Source organism: Balaenoptera physalus (genome assembly GCF_965194825.1).
Source record: "Balaenoptera physalus genome assembly, chromosome: 5".
Lineage (NCBI taxonomy): Eukaryota > Metazoa > Chordata > Mammalia > Artiodactyla > Balaenopteridae > Balaenoptera > Balaenoptera physalus.
In genome coordinates this window covers 114,557,834-114,580,097 of record NC_138884.1, presented here as the reverse complement: position 1 = coordinate 114,580,097, position 22,264 = coordinate 114,557,834, and the positions used below count along the sequence as shown (strand labels likewise).

The 22,264-nt window shown below is 52.9% G+C and overlaps 2 protein-coding genes across 5 annotated transcripts in view; both read left to right on the top strand.

Moving 5' to 3' along the window:
• Positions 1–7,799, top strand: part of LOC309661262 (janus kinase and microtubule-interacting protein 1) — a 99,459-nt gene extending 91,660 nt beyond the window's left edge. For all 3 annotated transcript variants that reach the window (XM_082462847.1, XM_082462848.1, XM_082462849.1), the window contains exons 10-13: positions 867–995; positions 2,368–2,451; positions 5,516–5,578; positions 7,417–7,799. In XM_082462847.1, coding sequence (XP_082318973.1) covers positions 867–995; positions 2,368–2,451; positions 5,516–5,578; positions 7,417–7,590 — 450 coding nt within the window. In that variant the 3' untranslated portion in view covers positions 7,591–7,799. The remainder of the gene's footprint in view (positions 1–866; positions 996–2,367; positions 2,452–5,515; positions 5,579–7,416) is intronic.
• A 142-nt stretch (positions 7,800–7,941) lies between these two features.
• LOC309661339 (janus kinase and microtubule-interacting protein 3-like) lies at positions 7,942–22,025 on the top strand. Of its 2 annotated transcripts, XM_082463082.1 has the most exons (5): positions 7,942–10,210; positions 10,960–11,013; positions 11,544–11,609; positions 17,668–17,736; positions 19,144–22,025. In XM_082463082.1, exons 2-5 carry the CDS (start codon positions 10,981–10,983, stop codon positions 19,249–19,251), a joined length of 276 nt encoding a protein of 91 aa, XP_082319208.1. In that variant the 5' UTR covers positions 7,942–10,210; positions 10,960–10,980; the 3' UTR covers positions 19,252–22,025. The 2 variants fall into 2 exon arrangements, with proteins under 2 accessions (XP_082319208.1, XP_082319207.1); XM_082463081.1 differs by having other exon boundaries at positions 7,942–11,013.
• The last annotated feature ends 239 nt before the right edge of the window (positions 22,026–22,264 follow it).

The following is a 22,264-nucleotide window of genomic DNA, read 5'->3' as shown; positions in this document are numbered from 1 at the left end:
CCTGTGCTCACACACGCACATGCGTGCACACACACAGACACACACACCACCCATATATGAAGATGGCATATCATTGTAGGAGAGGACCCAAGCAGCACTGAGAAGGGTAAAGAGCAGAGTGAAAGCCACCTGGAGCCTCTCATCGTGGCTCAGCGCCCTCACACTTTCCTGACCCTCCATCTGTGCACAGCCGCGTCCGTGACCGCGGCTCTGGTGAGCTGGAGCCACAAAGGAGGGAAGAACAGCTTCACTCTCCCCCACCTGGTGGCATTCACTCAGGAAACCCCATGAAACATGATCACGTCAGACACGTGCTTTTTGATTTGCTCTTTTCACCAAGAATGTGTAACAGGCCTCTTTCGGCACCAAACACCGTGTTGCACATCACCCTCTGTCACGAGCACATCCTCACGCATCTGCATGCCTAAGCTAACAGGCCCCGATGAGAGGTGTTACACGGATTCCAGTTTCTCACAACTGCAGCGATGCCCTTTGAGTGGTGGTTTCCTTAGGAGAAACTCCCAGAATGAGGAGGGCTCCTCGTGCTGGGTGGGAGGGGCGCCCTTTACAACGTAGATGCTCACCCGTGCAGTCGGGGCGGGCTCACCCTTGCTCGCCTGCACATGACTCAGTGATTCCCGGGGCTCAGGGAGCTCCTGGGAAGGGCGCTGACGGCAGAGGAGGCGTCTTCTCCCCGAGCCCTTCACTCCAGAGTTCCAGTTAGGTCGTGGCAGTGACCGGGTCATTATGTAACTGTTGGCAGCAGTAGTGAGATCTGGACATGCGCTTTGCCTGACTTGACCCTGGCACCGCAGTTCACGTCAAGTCACGCACTTCCTCGTGCTTTTCTTTTCCATGATGTTAAGACTACAACCCGAGAAGAGGCTGACCTGAGGTTCTGCCAGCTGACCAGGGAGTACCAGGCCCTGCAGCGAGCCTACGCCCTGCTTCAGGAGCAGGTGGGGGGGACGCTGGACGCCGAGCGAGAGGCCCGGGTAGGTGCGGCGGGCGGGTCGGCGAGCGGCTGGGCAGAGGCCGGGTGGCTCGTGCCCTTTCCGGCATCGGGATTCCGCAGGGGTGCTGAGCGGGGATGGGGGCGCCTAACAGCCTCTGCCGTGGCAACATTCCAGTGTTTAGCAAACCGGACGGGAACTACCTGCCCATCCTCAGTGTAACAGTGGAACTCGCCGAAGAAACGCTGCCATCTCACACGTGTCGTGTGCACCGTCCATTGGCAAGAACGGTTTCAGAATTTAAGACTCAATGATGAAATCAGGCTCACTGTTAAACAGACTTCCCTCCCTCCTGGCTGAGGAGCCCTCAAGAATGTCCGTAAGGAGCCCAGGCAGAGACGGTTGGGGTGTCCCAGCCCACACGGCACTCTGTTGGACACCCAGGTCGGCCACGCCAGCCTTCGTGCTGGGCTGAGCTCTGCCTTCTAGTAACGTCCACTCACTGGCCATCACCCCACCTTCAGGAGTCACACAGACCAGGGTCTGCTGGCCATTCCTTCTGAAGGCGAGGGGGACTTCCAGGGAGCCCACCCGCTGGGGCCAGCGTTTCACCCCAGCACGTTCCCGTTTCATTCCCACAACAGCCCCATGAGGTGGGAGGTGGCGAGTGAGGCTGGCAGAAGGAAGCTTCTAGTGCTACAGCAGCATTCCGCCTGTAACTGATAGATTGGAGGAGGTATACTGCTGGAAGTGGTTTGGGCTGAATCGTGGTTTTCATTAAAAATTTCATCTACTTGCAGCATTTAAAAGTCAGGAGATTTCACATAGAAATCCCAATTCCTGGCTTCTCTCGAGAGCTCAGAACACCTGGCAGAACGGGGCTTCCCGTTCCACGTAGTCCCATTTGGCCACAACCGCTGAGTGGCAGTCCCCCTGAGATGGGACATGTGCCTCCGGTTTGCCACAGTCCCCACCACTCCCTATTACCCCACACCCAGTTGGCTCCCTTCTTTATAGTACCTGCCTGGTCCTTGGGGTATTTTGGAATTCAGCCCTTGTTCTAGGTGGCAAAGGCCCACGAGATGGGCTAAGCAACTGTGAAAGTGTTGCTGGCATTCGTGATGCAGCCACTGCACTTGGTCAGCTGGGCTGGGACCTGACGTGAGTGAAGAAACTGGCCCCTTCTCCAGTCTGCAGACATTTCTAAACTGAGGGGGTAGCACTGACGGCCTCTCAAGGCCTTGCAGTTCTTACACACGTCATACCTGTAGGTGACAGAGGAACAAGGCCGGTTTGCACGTGTGCTCCTAAAAAAGGACCCGTTTCTTAGGACTGGATCCTGCAGCCTGGTCCTTTCCACTCTCCTGTCACCATCCAGGGTGACGTGCTCACTTCCTGGTCTTTTTCATTCCAGACTCGGGAACAGCTCCAAGCTGATCTGCTGAGGTGTCAGGCCAAAATCGAAGATCTGGAGAAGTTACTGGTTGAGAAGGGACAGGTAAGCAGAAATGGTCACGTGCTCTGTGGCTGTTTACATTTCTGTTCCCTTGGTGGTGTCCCTGGGGCCTTGGTGCCAAGGGGACTATTCTGTGGATCTGCATCGTTCACTGCGGAGACAAGAGAAAAAAACACTAGCAGAGCCCAGGCGAGAATATCCCAGCTCACGTGCCTCTTTACCAAGTTTTTAAAAATCAGACATGTTATGAGATCCTGACTTGGCTTTTTCTTTGTTTGTTTGTCAAATGCACAAGAATAGGAGACAATTCCAAAAGTAAAGTGGTCACCAAAATCTTTTCTGACTTGAATCTGGAAGAAAAGCTGGCATTGCCTATAAAGATTCAGTTGTGGAAAAGAACTGGTACCTGCAGCTAGCTCTGAGTGATGGCAGGCAGAGGCGGCCTCGGGATTCCATGCTGTGACTGCCACATAAAGATCTGGGCCCCGAGCTTCTCAGATTAGAGTCACCTCCGTTTGCGCTTTCTCTGAATTTGGTTAGGCCTGAATTCTCTGAATTTGAATTCATTGCATATGTTGACAGCAGGACACAGTAGAGAGGCAAAACCTGGGCCCAGACCCATCCCCTGGGGTGGGGGGACCCTGAGGGGCTCTGGGTGGAGGTCCAGCCTCTCAGAGGGTAGCATCTAAAAGCAACACCAACCCGGAGGTCAGTACGGGTGGGCCGTGCTCTCCACGTCAGAAGGCTCTCTGTGGAAAGAGATAACCGGGACTTCTCAGTGGCTTACCACAAGGTTTCTGTCCTGCTTGACGCGCTGCCTGTCCTCCTGTAGGCAGAGGGTCTCCGCTCCATGTGGTCACTCAGGGATCCAGCACTGGAGGCAGTGCCATCTTGTACTGGCCTATCCACAGCACATCCTCCTCGACAGGGGCCAGGAGAGGCTGTTCAACTCCTCAGCCTAAACAGGCACGTTTCCTGCCTCTTGTGAGGGTGCCAAGGAGTGTGTGGGCAGGTGGAGTGTGTGGTGGCACCACTGCCCCAACCCCAGGGCAGGAGGTGACCTGAGGAGGTCTGGCACGGGCTACTAGAGGCCCTACGGTGGGACACAGGGAGTGGGGAGGTGGGTGTAAGGGAAGGGGTTGTAAGAGACTCCAGGAGGGTTAACGGGGGCTCAGGAAGAGCTACAGAGCAGATGGCTTAGAACTGACTCTGGTGTCCAGTCAGTGGGACGAGGGCTCAGGTTGTGACTGAGATTCAAATGGAGGCAGCTGGCTAGTAACCAGAACTCAAGCCTGCACAGAGCAGCTCACCGCGGCAGCATTTATGCAGGACTGACTGGGCACAGGGTAGCAGCCAGCCCTCGGGAGCTGGTCACGTAACCATGGTCCAGAATCCTCCGCAGAGGCAGGAGTGCAGTGCAGGGCACACGCTGCAGCAAACCCACCACATTCCAGCCCCACCACTGACCTGTTGCACAGCCTTGGGCAAGTTATGTGGTCTCTTGTGCCTCAGGTTCCTCATCTTTAAAATGGGGCTAATAATAATACTTAACACATAGGGGAAGGGGGGTAAGGAGACTCAGTAGCAGCCTGGGCGGAGTCCAGGCGAGAGATGAAGCTGTTTTCAGACTCCTGTCCTAACCTGCCGTTGACCTCAGCTTCCCTCTTCCAGGCTGAGCTCACAGGTTGTACCTTACCTGACCACAGTCTACGAATAAGTTAACCTCCTACCTGAGGGTGCTAGGCCCTGTTTGTGGGCCTGCTCTGCCCTCAGTTCCTGCTAAATGAAGAGGCCAGTTTGGGACAGAGCACATGGCCATTCATTTGGTGAGCACTTACCAGAGCCCTTGCCCTGCGCCAGGCTCTGTGCTTGGTGTGTGGGATAATGTATCAGTTAGCTATTGCCGCCTAACAAATCACCCCAAAACTTAGTTGTTTACAATAACAAAAATTGTATTTGGCTACAGTTTTATGGGTCAGAAGTTTGGGTTGGGCTCAGCTGGTGGTTCTGCTGCTGGTCTCACCTGGGATCATTCTAGAGGCTTCATTGTTGGTAGATCGATTGGGGATAGATGGCCCCAAGTGGCCTGTCTGTCCTGTCTTTGCATTGGTGCCAACTGTTGGCCAGATTCTTATGGTCTCTCATCCTTAAGGAAGCTACACTGGCTCCTTTACCTGGTGGTCTGGGGGCAGGAAGAAAAGGCAGGCCCCAAAGCACAAGTACATGACACACCTCTGCCTGCGTCACATTCACTAATATCCCAGTCACCAAAGCATGCTGCAGGCACGCCCAGCCTCGAGGTTGCAGGAAGAGATGCATCTCTCCATGGAAGGAGCTGCAGAGTCACGTTGCAAAGGGGCACAGAGATGGGAGGGACGTTGCCAACAACCTCCCACAGGAAAAAAGATGAATGGAACTGGCTCTGTCCTCACAGGGACTCAGCCTCGTGGGACCTACACGTGTGTCAACCCAGGGACGGCACAGGGTGATAATGTTGGGTAGAAGAAGGGAGGAAGAAAGTTCCCTTGTGTACTCCTTCATCCATCCCCTGGTGTTTATTGAGCACCGGCTGTGTGCCAAGCACCATGCTAGGCACTCAGGATGCTGGTGTAAAGACAGACTTAGTGCCTTGTGCTCCTGGAACTTTCTGGACAGGACTTGTCCAGGCAAAGAGACTTGGTTAGGGCATCACAGGCAGAGGGTCTAGGATGAGCAGAAATGTGTTACCATAACGACTCCAGGTGTGTTGAGTGTGGGCAGACCCTTGGGGCGCAGCCTGGACGCTGGCCCGCGGGCCACAGAGAACAAGCCAGGGGAGGGTCTGTTGGGGCCGGCTCAGTCGCGTGCAGGTGCTTTTCTGTCAGTGATACAGACGAGCTCCCTGTGCTTCAAGGAACGTGAGAGGTGGAGGAGGGATGCGCCACAGACCTGCTGGTTCTCTTTTTCAGGTTTTGAGGGATGATGCGATCGTTCTAACTGCTGTCCTTTTCTCTGACGTTTTCATAGAAAGTTTCCTATGAAGTGACCTTTCCCACTGCCACTTTATATGTTATTTAATTGTCTGTTTGCTTCAATGAGTATGAACATATTTAGTACTTTTCCTTAGGATTCCAAATGGGTTGAAGAGAAGCAGCTGCTCATCAGAACAAACCAAGACTTGCTGGAAAAGGTATGTGGCACAAACACCCTGACCCCCGCCGCAGGGGATCATGGAGTCCCCGTGGACTTCAGAGGCCTGCTCTGGCCGCGGGAGTCTGACCCACGCCCCTCCTGGGGGCTCCCGGCCTCTGGTCCTGGTTCTGTCCGCTGGGGCGGAGTCCACAGAGCTGGTTTAGAGCACCTTGCAGACGTGATGGGGGCCGCCCATCCTTCTGACGCTGGGCTTCCAGGCCACCTCTGCCATTGCCTTGGGTTCCAGACCTCCTCCCCTGCCTGCTCCCCGTGCAGGGGCCTGAGGCACTGGTTGGTGAGCAGGCCCTCGGCGGTCATGGTCCAGTTCATGCACCGGAGGCCATGGCGCTGGCAGAGCTGAGCCTGGCCTTCCCTCTCTGGTCATGGAACTTTCTGGTCAAGGAACTTGCCAGAGCTCTCTCAAGGAGTCAGCTTGGCGAGTAGATCTATAGCTTTGGGACAAGACCTTAGCTTTATTTTTTTCTTATTTGTGAACAATTAGTGATTTTTTTTTTTTAAGTGAATTTACTGAGTCATGCAACCATCCCACAATGCCATTTTTATCTTTTTAAAAAATTTTTGGCTGTGCTGCACGGCATGCAGGATCTTAGTTCCCCAACCAGGGATCAAACCTGTGCCCCCTGTAGTGGAAGTGTGGATTCTTAACCACTGGACCGCCGGGGAAGTCCCACCACCATACAATGTTTAGAACATTTTCGGCCTCCTGTAAAGATCCCTCGTGCTCATTTGTAGTCACTCCCCATCTCTCACCCTGCAGTCCCTGGCAACCTACTTTCTGTCCCGATAGATTTGCTTGTTCTGTGCCTCCCGTACTAGTGGAATTGGACCTGGGTTAGGCCGTAGCTTCTAAGCATCCTAGAATGCCCCAACTGGACGAGCCCAGCCTTGCCCCCTTGGGTGGGGGGCCGCGGCCCTGTCCCAGCTCTGCACTGGCCCGCTGTGTGGCCATTCATTGTCCCGTGTCTCTCCACAGCATCTTGGGCATTGGGACAGGACTGGTATTGTCCTGCGAGGCAGCCCCGTGCGTTGGGAGAGATTTTGTATCCTTGGTCCTGCTCGCTATATTCTGGGAGGCACGGAAAGCTCTCACACTGTTTCCAAATGTCTCCCGGGGGTGGGGCGGTACCACCCCAGTAGAGACAGGAGGGAGTAAAGTTGACCGTGACCCACCGGGGCCCTCGTTTCCATGCATTGTCTTAGTCTCACCGCAGGCAGCCTAGTGGGGGGCAGCTGTTTGCCTCTAAGGTACCGACAGCTGCGTAGCTGGCCCAGGGTCTCCCAGGGGTGTTGGGACCCAGGCCGGCCCCTTCCCAGACTGTGTTTTGGGGAGATCTGCTACCATTCGGGCTCGTCATAGGAGCCCTCTGGGGAGTACAGGGTGCCTTCCTGCTGCAACTGGCCGGACTCTGGGTGGGCTGAGTGGGGGGCCGGGTCGGAGAGAGCTCAGACAAGCTCGGGGATCACTCTTGCTTCCCCCATGACTGACCTTGGGGAAGGGACTTAATTGCTCCATGCCTCAGTTTCCCCACCATTCGTGTATTCAGCAAATATCTGGCCCCCATGCTGGGCCAGGCTCGGGGCCGCAGGGGCGCAGCAGGCGCGGCCTCCGTCTGTGCCATCCCTAGCTCCCGGAGCAGAAAAGGCCTGCCTCACCCACTCGCTGAAAGCCTCCCCTTCCCACTCTGCCCCTGGTGACAGCCCCTGTGTCCTCAGGCCAACACCGAGGGGGTCTGTGATCGGGGGACACATTCTTACGGTCCCTGGTGAGAGACAGTGGTTCTCCCACCCGTTAACCCACAGGTGTTTCTGCTCTAGATTTACAGGCTGGAAATGGAAGAGAACCAGCTGAAGAACGAAATGCAAGACGCAAAGGATCAGAACGAGCTGTTAGAATTCAGAGTGCTAGAACTCGAAGTAAGAGACTCTATCTGTTGTAAACTCTCAAACGGAGCAGACATTCTCTTTGAGCCCAAACTGAAATTCATGTAAAGTCCCAGATTTTTTCAAGCATGTGTAAGGGGACGTGTGACACTTGTTTTCTTTTCTTTTTTTTTTAAATCTGTATGTTCAGAATAATTTCACTGCCTTAATATGTTCTGGAGAGAATGCTCACCGAAGTCTTTGGACATGTACCAGAGCTAATATATTTATTGCCTACGGCTTGTTTTTGCACTTAATAAAATAATTTGTTTTTGCAATATTTTGCCTTTTTTATTTGTGTTTCATTTCCATAACTACTTCCTTCTTGCATGCATAGTCACCTGGTATGCATTCTGCAAACCTGGACAGAAGCACTGTTGCAATTAATAACACACCTTTTTAAGTGACCTTGCATGCATGAATCTCACCTTTTGAGAGAGCGGGGTCTGACCTGGCCTGCAGCTGACTCTATAATGTGTTTACTGCTAGTTTGGCCCATTTTCTATTTGCCAAGGTAAACACAAGGTAAGTAAACAGGGTAAAAGGAGGTATTTGCATAGGCGGTTGAGAAAGCTTGTAACGTTGTTCCAACTCCTTGATGCAGTCAATACAGACATTGCAAGCAGTATTGGACTAACACAATTGTTGTTTGTAACTCAAACGGCAACTCAGAACGACTCTTTAGTGTGAAGGGAGATTGAATGTTGTTCACAGGTAGAAATCGTGTCCCAAATCTTCAGTGACTTCCCAAATACACGGAGTTGGATCCAGTGTGAGGGATATTGATGGGATTATTGCTTCCAACTGGAACCTTGCCTCGGGTGTGTTACTGTATTGCCTTGCTACCACTTCATACTCCTTTTTTGTTTGTTTCCATTTAAAAATCATCGACCTGTGAGACATCACCTGAGTTTGTGACTTGTTTTCTGTAAGCATCTGTGGTGACATGGCTCTGCTCTCCCTCCGCTGAAGCCTTTGCATGTCCAGAACCCTCAGTAAAAGCGAGCTCCTTGGCAATGTTGGTATTTCTCTGATTTTGTTTTCTCCTCCCGGCCTCAGTTAAAATTTTGCTTGCCCTGGAACTTCCCATCTTGTTCTTTGTTGTGCTGACATGGACCGTGGCCTGAATGTCTCAGAACCAAGTGTTGCCGTGCGACTCAGCTCTTGCGTGAACCTGAACTGAGTCCTTCCTTCGTTCATGTGGCAGAAGTAGAAGTTAGGAAAGGTCATGGTTAATACTACTGCCACTGTTAGAAAACCTTTCACGGCTCTTTGCTCTGTGTCTTTCTCATGAGAATTCCATAAGCATCGGTCACTTTACTAGAACTTTCTTCGAGTGTCTCCACCATCCTTTGGAGCCATTGGAAACCAGTCTTCTGACTTCTGTTCATATAAAACATGAGCTTTCTTTTGTCACCTTTTCTGTGGAGACCCCAATTAAGTAAGCATTACAGGTAGAAAAGGCATCTGTAGCACGGAACCATTATGAATTGTGTTGTTCTTGTCTAATAAGGGAAATAAGGTTTTCTATCTAAACTGATTCAAACCAGGTTAGGCAGATTGGGGCTTCGTGGAAATTAATTGAATTAATGGCCCCACCCTTCCTCTCTCCTTTAGAGCATCTGCTTAAGACCTGCCATCTGGTGCTCATCTTGGCTACATTTCTTAGTTGAATGGCTAAAGAAGCCCATTGGTTCTGTAGCTAGGTTCTCCAGGCATGGTCCAAAGCAAGCTTACTTACCGTAATTTTGAGAAAATAAAAGCAGTTTGATTTCAAGGTATCATTTGGGAAAGGTCTTCTCTGCTGGCTGACCTATCCATTGCTCAGGGTTTAAAGGCAGCTCTGTGTAGAAAACACATTTGAGACCAGAGTACTGTTCTGCTGCCGTACTTTATTTCTGTAAGTAATTGGGCTTCTCCTGTCCTTTTTAAAAACTTGTCAGTTTACACATGATTAATGTACTGCTTCTCGGAAAATGCTTGCTCTCCTTCCTGAGTAGTTGAGATTTGACTGTTAATCTAAGGCAGAGGTAGAACGATCATCGGAGTGTTAGTGCGGTTCAAAAAAAAATTGTGAACAAAGTCAGCAGATTATATTGAAAAAGATGTGAAGCCAGGGTCTGGGTCCTGGCCATGCCATTCACTCGTGTGGGACCTCAGTGGGTCTTTACCTCCCCAGTCTCCTCTTTGTCCACAAAACGGAAGCAGTCATGGCTGCCTCGTGGGGTTGTGTGAGGATGAAATGAGATAATGATCATTTCTGTTGAAATTTCACGCTTTTGTTCTTACCAAGTATTTAATGATGATAGTGTGACTTCCTGAGTTTCCATCAGCAGGTTAACTCATGACACTCTGCTAACCACTTCTTCCCAGCTGATTAGATTAAGGAGTAACCCCGTGTCCACAGGAGATCCACTGTGGTGCAGACAGGACACAGAGTCTCCATCAAGATTGTAGCCTGAATGCGTGCTTTCTAGTAACACCTTTGCCAACTGGAATTCGTTGGTTTTTGCTGAGTAACATGGGAAAATGGCAAGTGGTAAATAATCCAATAAAGTTCTGTTTTTAAACCAAATCTTTTCCCCAGGAGAGAGAGCGGAGGTCGCCAGCATTTAACCTCCAAATCACCACCTTCCCCGAGAACAACAGCAGCGCCCTCCAGCTGTTCTGTCACCAGGAAGGAGTTAAGGTAGCGTGCCTGGGGGGTGCCCCCGCTCTACTACGGCCACAGCCTGCTCAAATGCTAGGCTCAGCTGGAAAGGGGATCGTGTGCCGGTGCCAGGGGTAGAAATGATTTTAACAAGATACCCCCGTCCCTCCACTATATTTTGAAAGTCAGAGTTCATTATTCCAGCGGGTCACCAAATGTTACTCTACTTGTATTCATGTTAAAAGAGCAGAGCCTTGGGATGCAGCCTTGAAGGCAAACCCCAGCTTGGCCACTTCCCAGCTCTGGCCTGGAAACTCTCTGACCCTCAGTCTCTTCATCTAGGAGAGCTGAGTGGCAACACCCACACAGTGAAGTGGGTGTGACAGTTAAATTAGATAGTGAACATGAAGGGCTCAGTGCAGTGCCCAGAGCGTACTGAGTATTCTAGAGACAGTAGCTGTGGTCGTTCTAGCAGCTCAGTGTTTGCCGTCACCCTGGAGTCCCGCTAGGCCCGCGGGCACAGAGGAGTCCTTCTGACCCACAGGATTCCATGAACCTTTCTAGAAAGCGGTGTTTGTGCTGGCGTAAAACTCAGCCAATACGCAGCAGTTACCAGCCCTCCCTCCCTCCCTGAAGGAACTGCCAAGAGTAACTCTCCGCCCAGCCTTAGGCTCTTAGAGATGAGAAAGGGAGAGGTGTCTTATCAAGGACTGAGGGCTGAGGCCCTAGAGATTGGTGTGGATGGTCTTTGTAGCTCACACAAAATGAACGTTGGACATCTTTTCCAGGATGTGAATATTTCTGAACTTATGAAGAAATTAGATATCCTTGGCGATAATGGGGTAACTATGAGCGATCGGTTTCCGGTTTCGTGTTCTTGTTTTGATTCGGGTGTACTCTGTGTGGCTTTTGTTTCGTTTCGTTTTAATTTCTTCCTAATTTAAGAGATCTCCTAAGTACAATGTAAGGCTTTTGTATGGCCACATTCCTGCGTGGGTGGCTGGGTCCACATCCATCAGAAGTGGGGTTCTGAAGTTAGATCATCCTGATAGCCTGTGAGTGATGAGGGGGAAGAAAGCCTAAAAATGAATGTCCAGAAAGAAAGTGGCATCACTCGAGATTTCTGAAATCAGAAAGTGAGACTTCTGCCTTCTTAAAAGATTAGCTTGAGCAAGGCCCTATTTCTAAAAGGCTCAGTGCCGCTACATGAGACATTCCCACCCCGAGGGCCGGTCCTCAGATATGTCACATCTGGTCCCGTCAGTGAGTGGGGCTGACCCTGGGGAGGCCGCTGTCAGAGTTGTGTAGGGCTGACTGTCTGCACGTGATGTGAGATCAGTGTAAAATGCCCTTGCCCATTTTTGTGTTTTAGAATTTGAGAAATGAAGAACAGGTTGCAATAATCCAGGCTGGAACTGTGCTTGCCCTGTGTGAAAAGGTAGAGCCCAGCGGCATTTCTGTCCATACACCTTGTCTGAGCTTCCCGGCACCATACAAGAAACTGTACATTGGCGTCTCGCTTTGTTCTGGAAGCATGGTTCTGGTCCGTCTGTGTCTGCATGCGCACGTGCATGCCTTTTTGTTTTCTGATTGAAAATCACTCATGCTTATGGTTGAAAACTTAGAGACCGTGGAAGGAAATCAAAACCCCCTTCAAGGAAACCATCTGAGACAGTTGGTCTATTTCCTTCCAGTTTTTTCCCACACCCTTTTAAAAGACTTGGTCAGAATCATACTTGAGTTTTTAATCCTGCTTCATAAGCTTCCACTATGAGAATGAACGGCCCTGCATCATTCCACCTATAGCCACACCCTCAGTAATGATTCTTTCGCTGTTAAGATATTGAGGGCATTTCTGCTCTTTTTTCTATTTACCATCATGCAGCGATGAGCGTCTTTACCCATAAGTTTCTATCTACATTTTAAAACACTTCTACAGGATAGATTTTAGAAGTGGAATCACTGGGCTGATGGGTAAGAGAGTTTTTAAGAGCTTTCATGCTGTCAAATGGTTTCCAGAAAAGTGATACCAATTCCCCTCTACCTGAGTGTTACCGCTGCCGGTTTCTTGTTCAACAAGGCATATCACCACTAAGAACTCTGCTGATAGGATAGGCAGAAATTATATGATGTCATTATTTTAATTTTCATTTATTTGAGTGCTAGTGATAATGGATTTTTTGTGTATTATCCATTTTCTTCTTTCTTGTGAATCGTAATTACATTCCATTGCCCTTGTTTGTTACTTACTCATTCATACATTAATTCAATCATGCATTCATCTATTCACTTATTTAATACGTATTTGGTCATAACTATGGTTTTTCTTACTGACTTATCTATATGCTTTACATACTAAATATAATAACTTATTGCCGTATTTATTAAAAATACATCCTGGTTTGCCTTTTCCATTAATTTAGGGTGTTTCAGGCATACCCAACTTGTTAATGTAGTCTGGTCTATAGATCTTTTTCTTTTAAAGCACATGAGTTAAACTTTAAAATGCTATTTTTATAATGATGAAGTCTTAATGATCTTAATCAGGATTCCTTCCAGAATCTTTGGAAGGGCATTTAAAATATAGTTTTCTTCCCTGAGCACCTGTCCATCCTTCCCCGTGTACAGGGCACTAGATGTTGGTAACAGACTTATGGCAAACCCTTGCTGAGGTCACACAGGTGGTAAGTGGCGATGCCCACATCACTGCTGCGGTCACCTGGCTGAGTCTGTGTCCCCAGGTGGGCGGGGGATGAGGATGACTCATACCTGGCTGGCTGGTGGCCCCTCAGATACAGGTGATGCTAAGTGTGCATTCAGTAAACATCCCTCCCACCAGGAGAGCCAAATGCGACAGTGTAGCCTCCAGGGGGTCACACAGAGAGCCCAGCAGACATTTTCAGTTTATTCCTCGTTCACTCCAACGTTCACTGAGAATGAGCCTCCGAGCGCCCAGTGCCCAGCACGCCTGGAGGATGTGGCGATGCCAGACCCAGGCCTCCTTCCTTATCCCCCGGAGGCCCCTCCTGGGCTGGCTCTTAGCCCCCGCCCAACCCGCCAACTGCAGGGGCTGCTGCAGGCCAGCGCCTTCATCCCTCTGGGCCTCGAGCCTTGCAGAGTTAGTGTCAGGACTCCAGGGCACGGCACTTTTAAATGGGACCAAGCCTCGCTGCCAAGCACCTGGGGCAAGGCTGGGGACTGAGAGGTGTTTGATCGATGGTTGTGGACGGTGAGCAAAGAGCAGGAACTGCCAGGGACTCGGGGTGGGGCTGGGCCTGGGGAGGGGGCTCTCCCTCTCTCCTACCCCCAGAGCCTCCTGGAGGGCGGCAGACTGTCGGGAGTTCCCAGCCCTCTGCCAGTTACCAAGTTCTCCGGCCCCGGGCCCCTCCCGACACTCTCCTCCCCGCCAGGTTCCAGACCCCCGGACCCTCCCCGACACTCTCCTCCCCGCCAGGTTCCAGACCCCCGGGCCCCTCCCGACCTCCCGACACTCTCCTCCCCGCCAGGTTCCAGACCCCCGGACCCTCCCCGACACTCTCCTCCCCGCCAGGTTCCAGACCCCCGGGCCCTTCCCGACACTCTCCTCCCCACCAGGCTCCAGACCCCCGGCCTTGGCCCCAGCTCGGGCTTTCAGGGCTCCTCTTCTCCTCAACAATCGTGCGAGGCTAGCAGCACGGGCCCCTGGACACAGAGGACACGGGGCCTGCCTGGCATGTGGCTGCTGTCTGCTTTCACCCTGTCGCCCACCCCGTGCCCGCCTGTACCAGCCCCTGCCGGCTGCTGCCTGTCTGCCAGTGACCACACAGCCCCGCCAAGCTGGCTGGCTGGCGCTACGCTCTGCACCCTAAATGCGGAGAGCTGTGCCAGCTGCCCTGGCCTGCCAGCTCCTCCCGAAATCCACAAGGGTGGTGGCAGGAGAGGCGGTGCCCGGCGCTGGCCTTTAGAGGCCCGACTCTGGACCAGGTGAGCGAGGCCCAGTTCCCCATTTGGGACAGTCTGTGGGGACTGGACTTAGACTGGTGTTGCCTCATACTCTTAGGGACACTAGCTCCGCCGCATGTCTGTGATTGAAGGCCCAGTGTTTGGGAGGTGCTGTGTCTCCCCCCATGGAGAGAACTTGGTGCTTAGTGCACCCCCGGAAGAAAAGTGGGCCAACGGGACTCCCCTGGGAGCACCTACAGGACAGTCAGGGTGTCCGACCGTCCGCTTTCCCCAGGACGCATGGGACTTTCAGTGCCGAAACGGGGACACTTCCAGGCAAACGGGGACGAGTTGGTCACCCCGGGGCTGATGGGTGCTGAAGAAAATCTCGCAGTGGGGCTCAGAGGCCCCTGTGACGTCCTCAGTCAACCCCCCTCAACCAAGTTATACCTCATTTAAAAAACTGCCATTCAGCACTGGTATCTGACTGGCAGTACTGAGGTCCACTTCAAGCTTCTACTTAGGGGCACAAGACTCCTTTCATAGCCTGTAAGCGAAGCGCGACTCAAGCTAGTTTGCATGTCCCTTGGCATTCTTGCTGCAAATGGCATCTTGCCCTGGGCGCTTGCCCTCCTCCCATCACCACCCGGGGAAGCCCTGCTCTGTCTGGAAGGTTCAGAGAAACACATGCCGGCCCATCTCAGCGCCCTCCAGACCCGCCTCTGGTTAGCGGAGTCCAAGATTGGGGACGTCGCCTTGCTGCCTCAACCCAAAACACACACCACACATGCTGAGCAGAGAACATGGGGCGTCAGGGGGACTTACAAGTGATCACAAGTCACGCCTCTTCTGCCTCGAGTTCAAAATCAATCAGAAAGATGGAAGTTTTAAAAAATCCACGCTCTCATGGTAACAACAGATGAGAAAATGCAGCTTAGGCCACAGGCAAGCCTTCTAATAGTTGGCCCAGCGTCAAGGGCTTGGGACCCTTCTCTGAAGGAAGGGTTGAGTGTTAGAGGCGGGAGGTCTCCCACTCCCCCGCTCTGAGATCAGGGTCCTGCACCTGTGGGCAAAGTGCCGGTTGGGGCGGAGGTGCACCAGCCACACCTCCCGCGAGAGTCCTCTTCCCGCGCCCGGTGGGCTGACTCACTTCTCCCTGAGGGTTTGGGGGCAGGCAGGCACCCTGTCCCCACTCCCCAGGCCACTCCCCAGGTTCTCACCCCGGAGCGAGGCCCCATAGACGTCTGGCCGGACTCCAATAAGAAATCTGTGCCCTCACACGCCCAGGAGGCCCAGGGCCAGCATTTTCTGTTCTCACTTTACTCTCCCAGTGGCTGAAGAGGACCTGTCAAGTTTTTTCTTTATGTGCATAATATGCCTGTCAAATCTTTGTTTTTTAACAATAAGAAAAAACTGGACATTGTGTTCTACAAAACCTAAGAGCAGCTTGTAGTGATTCAAAACTGGATTTTTTTTCCATTTTATTTTATTCATTTTATGACTGCTTGCATTAGGATAGTAAAAAACGAAATATTTTTCATTCCTTGTCAAAAATATGCTTACCTGTTTCTAAGACATTGCACACGGGCTCAGCAACGTCTAAAGCAATGCTGCATTGGGTGCCTGCTTCTGCCGCTAGCTCTGGGGCCACTCTTGGGGGCCATGCTAACATGGACTTTAGCGGGGAGGCTCTGTGGGCAGAGCTTTATCTAGGCTTGTTCCCACTATGCAACCAGCACACACCGCACAGACCTCCAGACCCCTGCATCCTCCTTCCCTAAGCAAACGTCTATTAGGTGCTTGCCTCACGCCAGGCCCTGTGCAGGGTAAGGAAATTTAACAGAACACATCCCATGTCGTGGGAAAAGGGAAACAGCAGTCTGTCAGGTGAGTGCTGTGACAGGGGATCCATGGAGGGCACCAGGCCCCACAGACTCAGGAAGCAGGGCAGGCTTCCTGGAGGAGGCGACAGCTAACTCAGGTCCAGAAGCTGAGTAGGTATAAAGGCCTGGGGCTGAAGCTGGGGATGGCAGAGGTGGTGCTGTTCCAGGCAGAGAGAGCAGCATGTGCAAAGGCCCTGAGGTGAGGGAAGGCGTGGCTGGTCCCCCAGCCATTGTCAGGAGCGATGGGATCTCCTTGGGGAGGCTTTCAGTGGGAGCAGGGAAGGTCCGTGAGAGATGCTAAGTGTTTTTGAGAGAACACGCTGGCTGGTGGGCAGAAGGGGATTTGGGGTCCGACGTGAGCCTGGGGGCTGAGAGGGGGCCTGCGCTGGGTGGTGGTGGTGGAGTGTGGTGGGTGGGGTTTTGAAATGGGAGGGGGTAGAACCAACGTTTGGGGAGTGAAGGGGGAGGAGGCGTGGCTGCTCCCAGTTTCCCAGTCAAGGTGAGCTGGGGCTCTTCCCATTCGAGGGAAGCCCTTTCTCAGGGAGCTTGAGGCATCGGGGTGTGTGGGGCAGATCTGGGCTGGAGGGGGACATTTCAGAGAGGGAGAGAGCATAGGGGAGGGTGGAACCCCCGGGGGAGTGCTGAGGAGAGGGGACAGCCAAGGGTGGGGACTTTGAGGGCGCCAAGAGTCCAGGACGGGCAGCCGCAGCCAGAGGAGGAGGACAAAGGGTCTGGGCCGTCGGGAGGGGGCGCGTCTACAGGTGGGCGGCAGGCAGGCCCACGGCAGGGAGGTCGTCCGTTGGCTTTAGCAACGAGGAGGTTGAATGTACACATTTACACATGTTGTCAAACTGACACCCCCAGACACCCCTAAAACCTAAAGCATCCCCACAGGGCGTTAGCCAGGTGTGTGGACCTCCCCCTGTCTCTCAGGTGGGCTCCTCGTAAAGAGACACCCACGTGCCTACACCTGAGGAACAGCTGCCTGCCGCCTGCTCACCCCCAGCCCAGACCTGGGAACAGGCAGATGGAGCCACCAGCCCGTGGCAGGCGCCCCCGCCCGTGCTCTCAGGCCCTCACACCCTGCATGGCCAGACCCCCTTTCACGCCTGCATCCCGCGGTGCCCCCGGCTGCTCAGACACGCCCCAGTGGCTCCAGGGGTGCAGTCCCGCAGGCTGGGTTCAAAATCCCCACTTCTCACCTGTGTGACCTTGGACAAGTGACTTAACTCGGCTGCCATGTCTTCACCTGCAAAACGGGGAGACGCTGCCTTCTCCACGGGGTGGTCATGAGCGGGCCGGACGAGGTCCCAGGCGTGAAGCTGCCAGCACAGCACTTGGCAGGGTAGAACCCAGAGAGGCTCGCCCGCCTGGCTGCGGGGATCCCAGGGCACAGACTCGCAGCCTCCCACATGCATCCCCCACGCACACCCACAACCTCCCCTACTTGCAGGCTCGCGGTTGCTCACACCCCACACGCACCTGCATGCCCGTGCGCACGTGTGTGCACCCGCGAGCCCGAGCTAACATCTGTCAGGGTTGAAACATCAGGATGGACCTTGAAATTCCGTTTCGAGGGCCACCTTGGGACATGATGGGGACCCCTCCAGGCCAGGAGCCTCCTCTTGGAGGACGGCCCCCAATGGGCTCTTGTTCTCACTAGCTGCACCTTCTGTCCCTGCTGTTTTCCAGTGGCTGAAGCAAATAGAGGGAACGGAGGCGGCCCTGACCCAGAAGATGCTAGACTTGGAGAAAGAGAAGGTAAAAGATGCAACCCCCTAGGAGGGAGGGGGGTTGACAGAGCTCAGATAATCCGCTTCCCAGTAAAGCTTTGCATGTGTTTTGTATTGATTTGCATACATTTCTAAACTTTCCTTTTGCTCTCATTGCTTTTCTGTGTAAGTATCATCCATTCACTCAGTTATTCACTTGATACATATTTTTGGAGCCTCTGCTATCCTGGACACTATGCCAGGATTAGGGGTTCAGTAATGAATAGCGGGGTCCCTGCCTTGTCTAGCCTGCAAGCCCTTGGGGATGTGTGCGCAGGAGCTGGCAGCGGCAGTGTAGTGTGGGAACATTAGGAGAGGCACTTTGGTGGTATGGAGGCACCTGGACCAGGGGCTCAGGGACACCGAGATGGAGCTCCAGGCTTCACTTGCCCCTTCTTGGACATGAGTTTGGGAGAGACACACTGGACTCTGCTTCCTCATTGCTAATGGGGTTTCCTATCTCCGCCTCGCTGGGCCATAGGGATGAGAGATACTGGACACATGACCCGTTTTCACGCAGTGCTTGGCACACGCGGTACCTGATAAACAGTGATGCCAGCTCTTCACCAGGTGCCGTGAGTGTACAGTGGGATCCATCTTACCCAGCCTGGGGATGTCAGAGAAGACTTCCCGGAAGAGATGGTTCTTGAGCCTTCAAAGACCAAATCGAGTTTTCTAGGTAGAAATGAGAGGGGAAGGAGGAAGGAAGAGCCTAAGGCCTGGAAGCAGCGTGTTGGGTGGGAAGAGCCCTGGGCTGAATCACCAGGCCTGGGTGTCTAGTCCCACCTCTGTCACCAGTGAACTGTGGCATCTAGGGCAAGGCACTGGTCCTCTCTGGCCCTCTGTTTCCTCCTCTATAAAATCAAGTGGCTGCAACTGCTGAGCTCTATCTAACCCTGAAACCCTCCAATCAGTAATATAAAAAAGATTTGGGTTTTGGAGAGATCACGCTTTCAGGGACTGAGTGACCGGAGAGTGGGGAGGGTGCGTGCAGCAGTGAGAGAAATCAGGAGGTGGGTGATGCCATTGGTGTGGGGAGGAAGAGCCACATCTGAGAACCAGCCGCATCCAGGGTCCACCGGGATGTGACAAGAGGAATCGAGAAGGATTCCTGTAGCCCGGGGCGTGGGAACCAGGTCAGGCACCTGAGAGAAAGGAAGCTGGGAGGAGTTGGGAAAGGCTTGATCAAGGCTCCTGGGCCAGCGAGGCTCCTGCTGGGGATTCACGCAGGAGCAAGCAGGGCAGACCTGACATCCCTTCTCACCCAAGCACCTGGCAGGTCCCCAGCTCGGTGGGACCGTCACTGTCCAGCAAGTGTGAGTAGGCTGGCTCTGAAGAGCTGCCCGGTGATGGGTTCTCACACTGATCTTGACCTTGGGCACCTCCTCTTTTTCAGGACCTGTTCAGCAGGCAGAAGGGCTACCTGGAGGAGGAGCTAGACTACAGGAAGCAAGCCCTCGACCAGGCTTACCTGGTAGGACCGGAAGTGGGTTGGATGTTCTGATTCTTCAGACTCAGCGTTACAGGCTGCTCGTCCTTTGGGGGCTGACGGCACATTTGGGGTCCTTGAAATGTTGCGTGGCGCGATACCAATGCCATCTCCACATTTCGACTGGTTTCCACCCGAATGACCATACAGATAAATTGTCACTTTTTCCAAATCAGTCATGATTTTTCAAAACATTTAGTTAGCTTGATGGTTTCTTTAGGCATACTTATTCAGTTCTAGTAATCATTTGAGACGAAGGAAAAGAAACTTTCTGCTTATTAATATTTCTTATTAATATTTATTTATGCTTAAAGCCCGGAGCAAGTTTTCCCATAAATAGCAAAAAGAGACAGTCACAAAGGAACAAAGGTAAAGCAATGAGTGGAGGGTGGGTGATCATCAGAACAAGAATTACTTGTTGTGAGGTCCTGTGCAACATTGTGCCTGGGTCACAGAACTGGTTCTGGACTTCCTGGTGATGAACATGAGGTGGGACCGTGCTCAGGTTCCTATGGCTTTGGGGGGGCATTTCCAGGATGTCCCCACAGCAGAGTGCACTTGGAGTTCAACACCACTCTTGCAGGAAGAAGCAGTGAGTATATAAAGCCTGGAGCAAGGCTTTGCTCAGATCATTTGTAGCTAACATCATTTTACAAAGTGGGTTTGTACCTAAGAAATGCAGAATCAATAACTAAAAATCCTCGTCTCCATGAAGACAGAGAGTAGGACGCTGGGCTTAGCACAGGTGGGAGATTCTGGACTTGAAGGCTGGTCCACCTCACTGTGACCCTCGACCCTTCGTGTCCAGGCTCTGAGGCTTGAATCCCCAGGGCAGGGGGCAGCAGATGGAGAAGGTCAGGGTGGTTTGAGCCTCGTCAGGAAGTGGCATTTTCCCATCCAGTTCTTACTTCTGGGCACGTGCTGTTATGCGCAATTTAGAAATGAAAGCATACTCACCCTTTTCTTCCCTTTTTCCCTTTTTTGGGTTTTCCTTGATTCTGTCCATTCTCCGTCCTTTTGCAAGCACCTTTGCTGCTGCACTATACACCATCTCTGTCCTTCCCTGGCCTTCCCCAGAAGGTGCTGAGGAATACGATTTCAGAAGATAACATAGAAACTTACGGCCAAAAAAGGAGGGGGAGGCTGCAGGAGAGTAAGTTTGGAAAACTGTGAGGACTTCTTGGGTCCTAAAGGATGGGCTGAGACTTCAAGAGGAACAGAGCAAGCCGTGTCCAAGTTCAGTGGCTCTTGGGGCCCTCTTTCAAGGGACATCTTGCAAGACTGGTGTTTCCCAACGCACTTTGGAAAACTTGGTGTCCGCCTTTGGCTCTCTAAGTGCCATGTGCAGAAAGGCCCTGGGGGACCCTGAGTCCAGGTTCTGCAGAGGAGGCCCCCGGGCGTGCTGATCCTGCCACTGGGTAGAAACGACATTCTTACCCAAAGAATATTCCAAAGCCTCAAGTGGGATTTCAGGCACATGACGAGATTGGAGTTGTGATCAGCGCTAGGCTGACCTGAACAGTCAGGGAAGAAAAATGCTCCAGAGGGTGGCAGTGCCGCGGCCGCAGGCAGAAGGGAGGACGGCCGGTGCCAGAGTCATACCTGTGTTCCTTTGTCGTTGAGCTGAGTGGGATGGTGCAGGGCCACAGTGGAGCTTCCAGAATTGGGTGGTGGGGTCCTGGCTGGAAGCTGGCCACATGCGGGTCTCCTAGGAGCTCAGCTGCTGAAGGGGGAGGGGGCAGCCAGCAGGCACAGGCAAGCTCCCGCTCCACGTGGACCCCTTGGCTGTGTCAGTGGACAGATTCCCACCTTCTAGTTTCCCAGGGGCGACGACTGGGGTCAGGAGAGGGGAATTTGATGCCTGCTGGCTAAGCTCGGTCTGATGGGCCTGGAATTCCCTTGGGGGGGTTAGCACAGCCATGCTGAAGCTGGGGAGGCTGCAGGAGCAGGTGGCCACAGGCACAGAGGGCCGCCCGTGTTGACCCACTGCTTCAAACCTCCTCCTGCGTCTTCACAGCAATTTCCATTAAAACGGGTGATTGGTCTATAGCATCTTTGGAAGAGAAAGAGCTGTTCCTAGCAAGGGATGTGGGTGGGGATTTAGGATGGCAGAGAAGGAGATACTTCTCTCTTTTGTCCCTAGATATTCCCATAAGGTAAATGTATTAAAGTGTCTCGCCGTGAGGCTGAAAAGAAATAACTTCCCTCTCATGATGAAAACTCTGAGCTTTCCCAAGGATCTCCTCCACGGGCTACTAATCTCTCATGTGCTTTGCTAACCAGGGGTGTCTTGCTTTTCAGGGGGAGGAGAGAGCAATGAGGACACTGTCCCCATTTGCTTGGGGTTGAAATTGCTTTTCTAACTAGGCAGCTGAATGCCAAGTGCGTGCAATTTGGGACACATTTTCCACGCTACTTGAGATAAAAGGGGAGACTTGTTCCCAAGCTGGAGGCAGTAAATTGGAAGCCAAAGACAAAAATAAAGCCCAGTCGAGTCGAAGCTCTCTTTGAATCACACATCTTAAGGGGCGGTTGTGACTACTTCTTCTTATTGCCCTAGTCCCCTCCTGTACAGAGTACAGGGTGTCTTGATTGAATAGAGTTAAGAAGTGTTCTCAAAACCGTGTGCACAGGGCTGAAAGGGGCTCCCTCGCCCCCATGCCCACCCCCGAGGCCGCTGGCCGCTCTGCTCGGCCCCTGCATGCCTCCCCTCCCTGCCCAAGATCCCCCAGCTGGGCCTCGCTCGGCTGCAGTGTCCTAGGGGTTCCCGTCCACCCACCTGTGACCTCCCACTGTCTGTGTGATTTGGGCCGCTCAGAAAATCCAGGAGCTGGAGGCCACGCTGTACGATGCGCTGCAGCAGGAGCCCGGGCGGCGGGCCAGCGAGGCTCTGAGCGAGGGCCAGCGGGAGGACCTGCAGGCCGCCGTGGAGAAGCTGCGCAGGCAGATCCTGCGGCAGAGCCGGGAGTTTGACAGCCAGATCCTGCGGGAACGCATGGAGCTGCTGCAGCAGGCCCAGCAGGTAGGG

What these genes read in the sequence shown, in the direction of transcription:
- LOC309661339 (XM_082463081.1), top strand. Translation starts at nt 10,852, where the DNA reads ATGAGAAAGGGAGAGGTGTCTTATCAAGGACTGAGGGCTGAGGCCCTA. An exon ending in ATATCCTTGGCGATAATGGG is followed by an intron (nt 11,014 to 11,543) that starts GTAACTATGAGC and finishes TTTGTGTTTTAG; the next exon opens with AATTTGAGAAATGAAGAACA. An exon ending in TGCTTGCCCTGTGTGAAAAG is followed by an intron (nt 11,610 to 17,667) that starts GTAGAGCCCAGC and finishes GCTGTTTTCCAG; the next exon opens with TGGCTGAAGCAAATAGAGGG.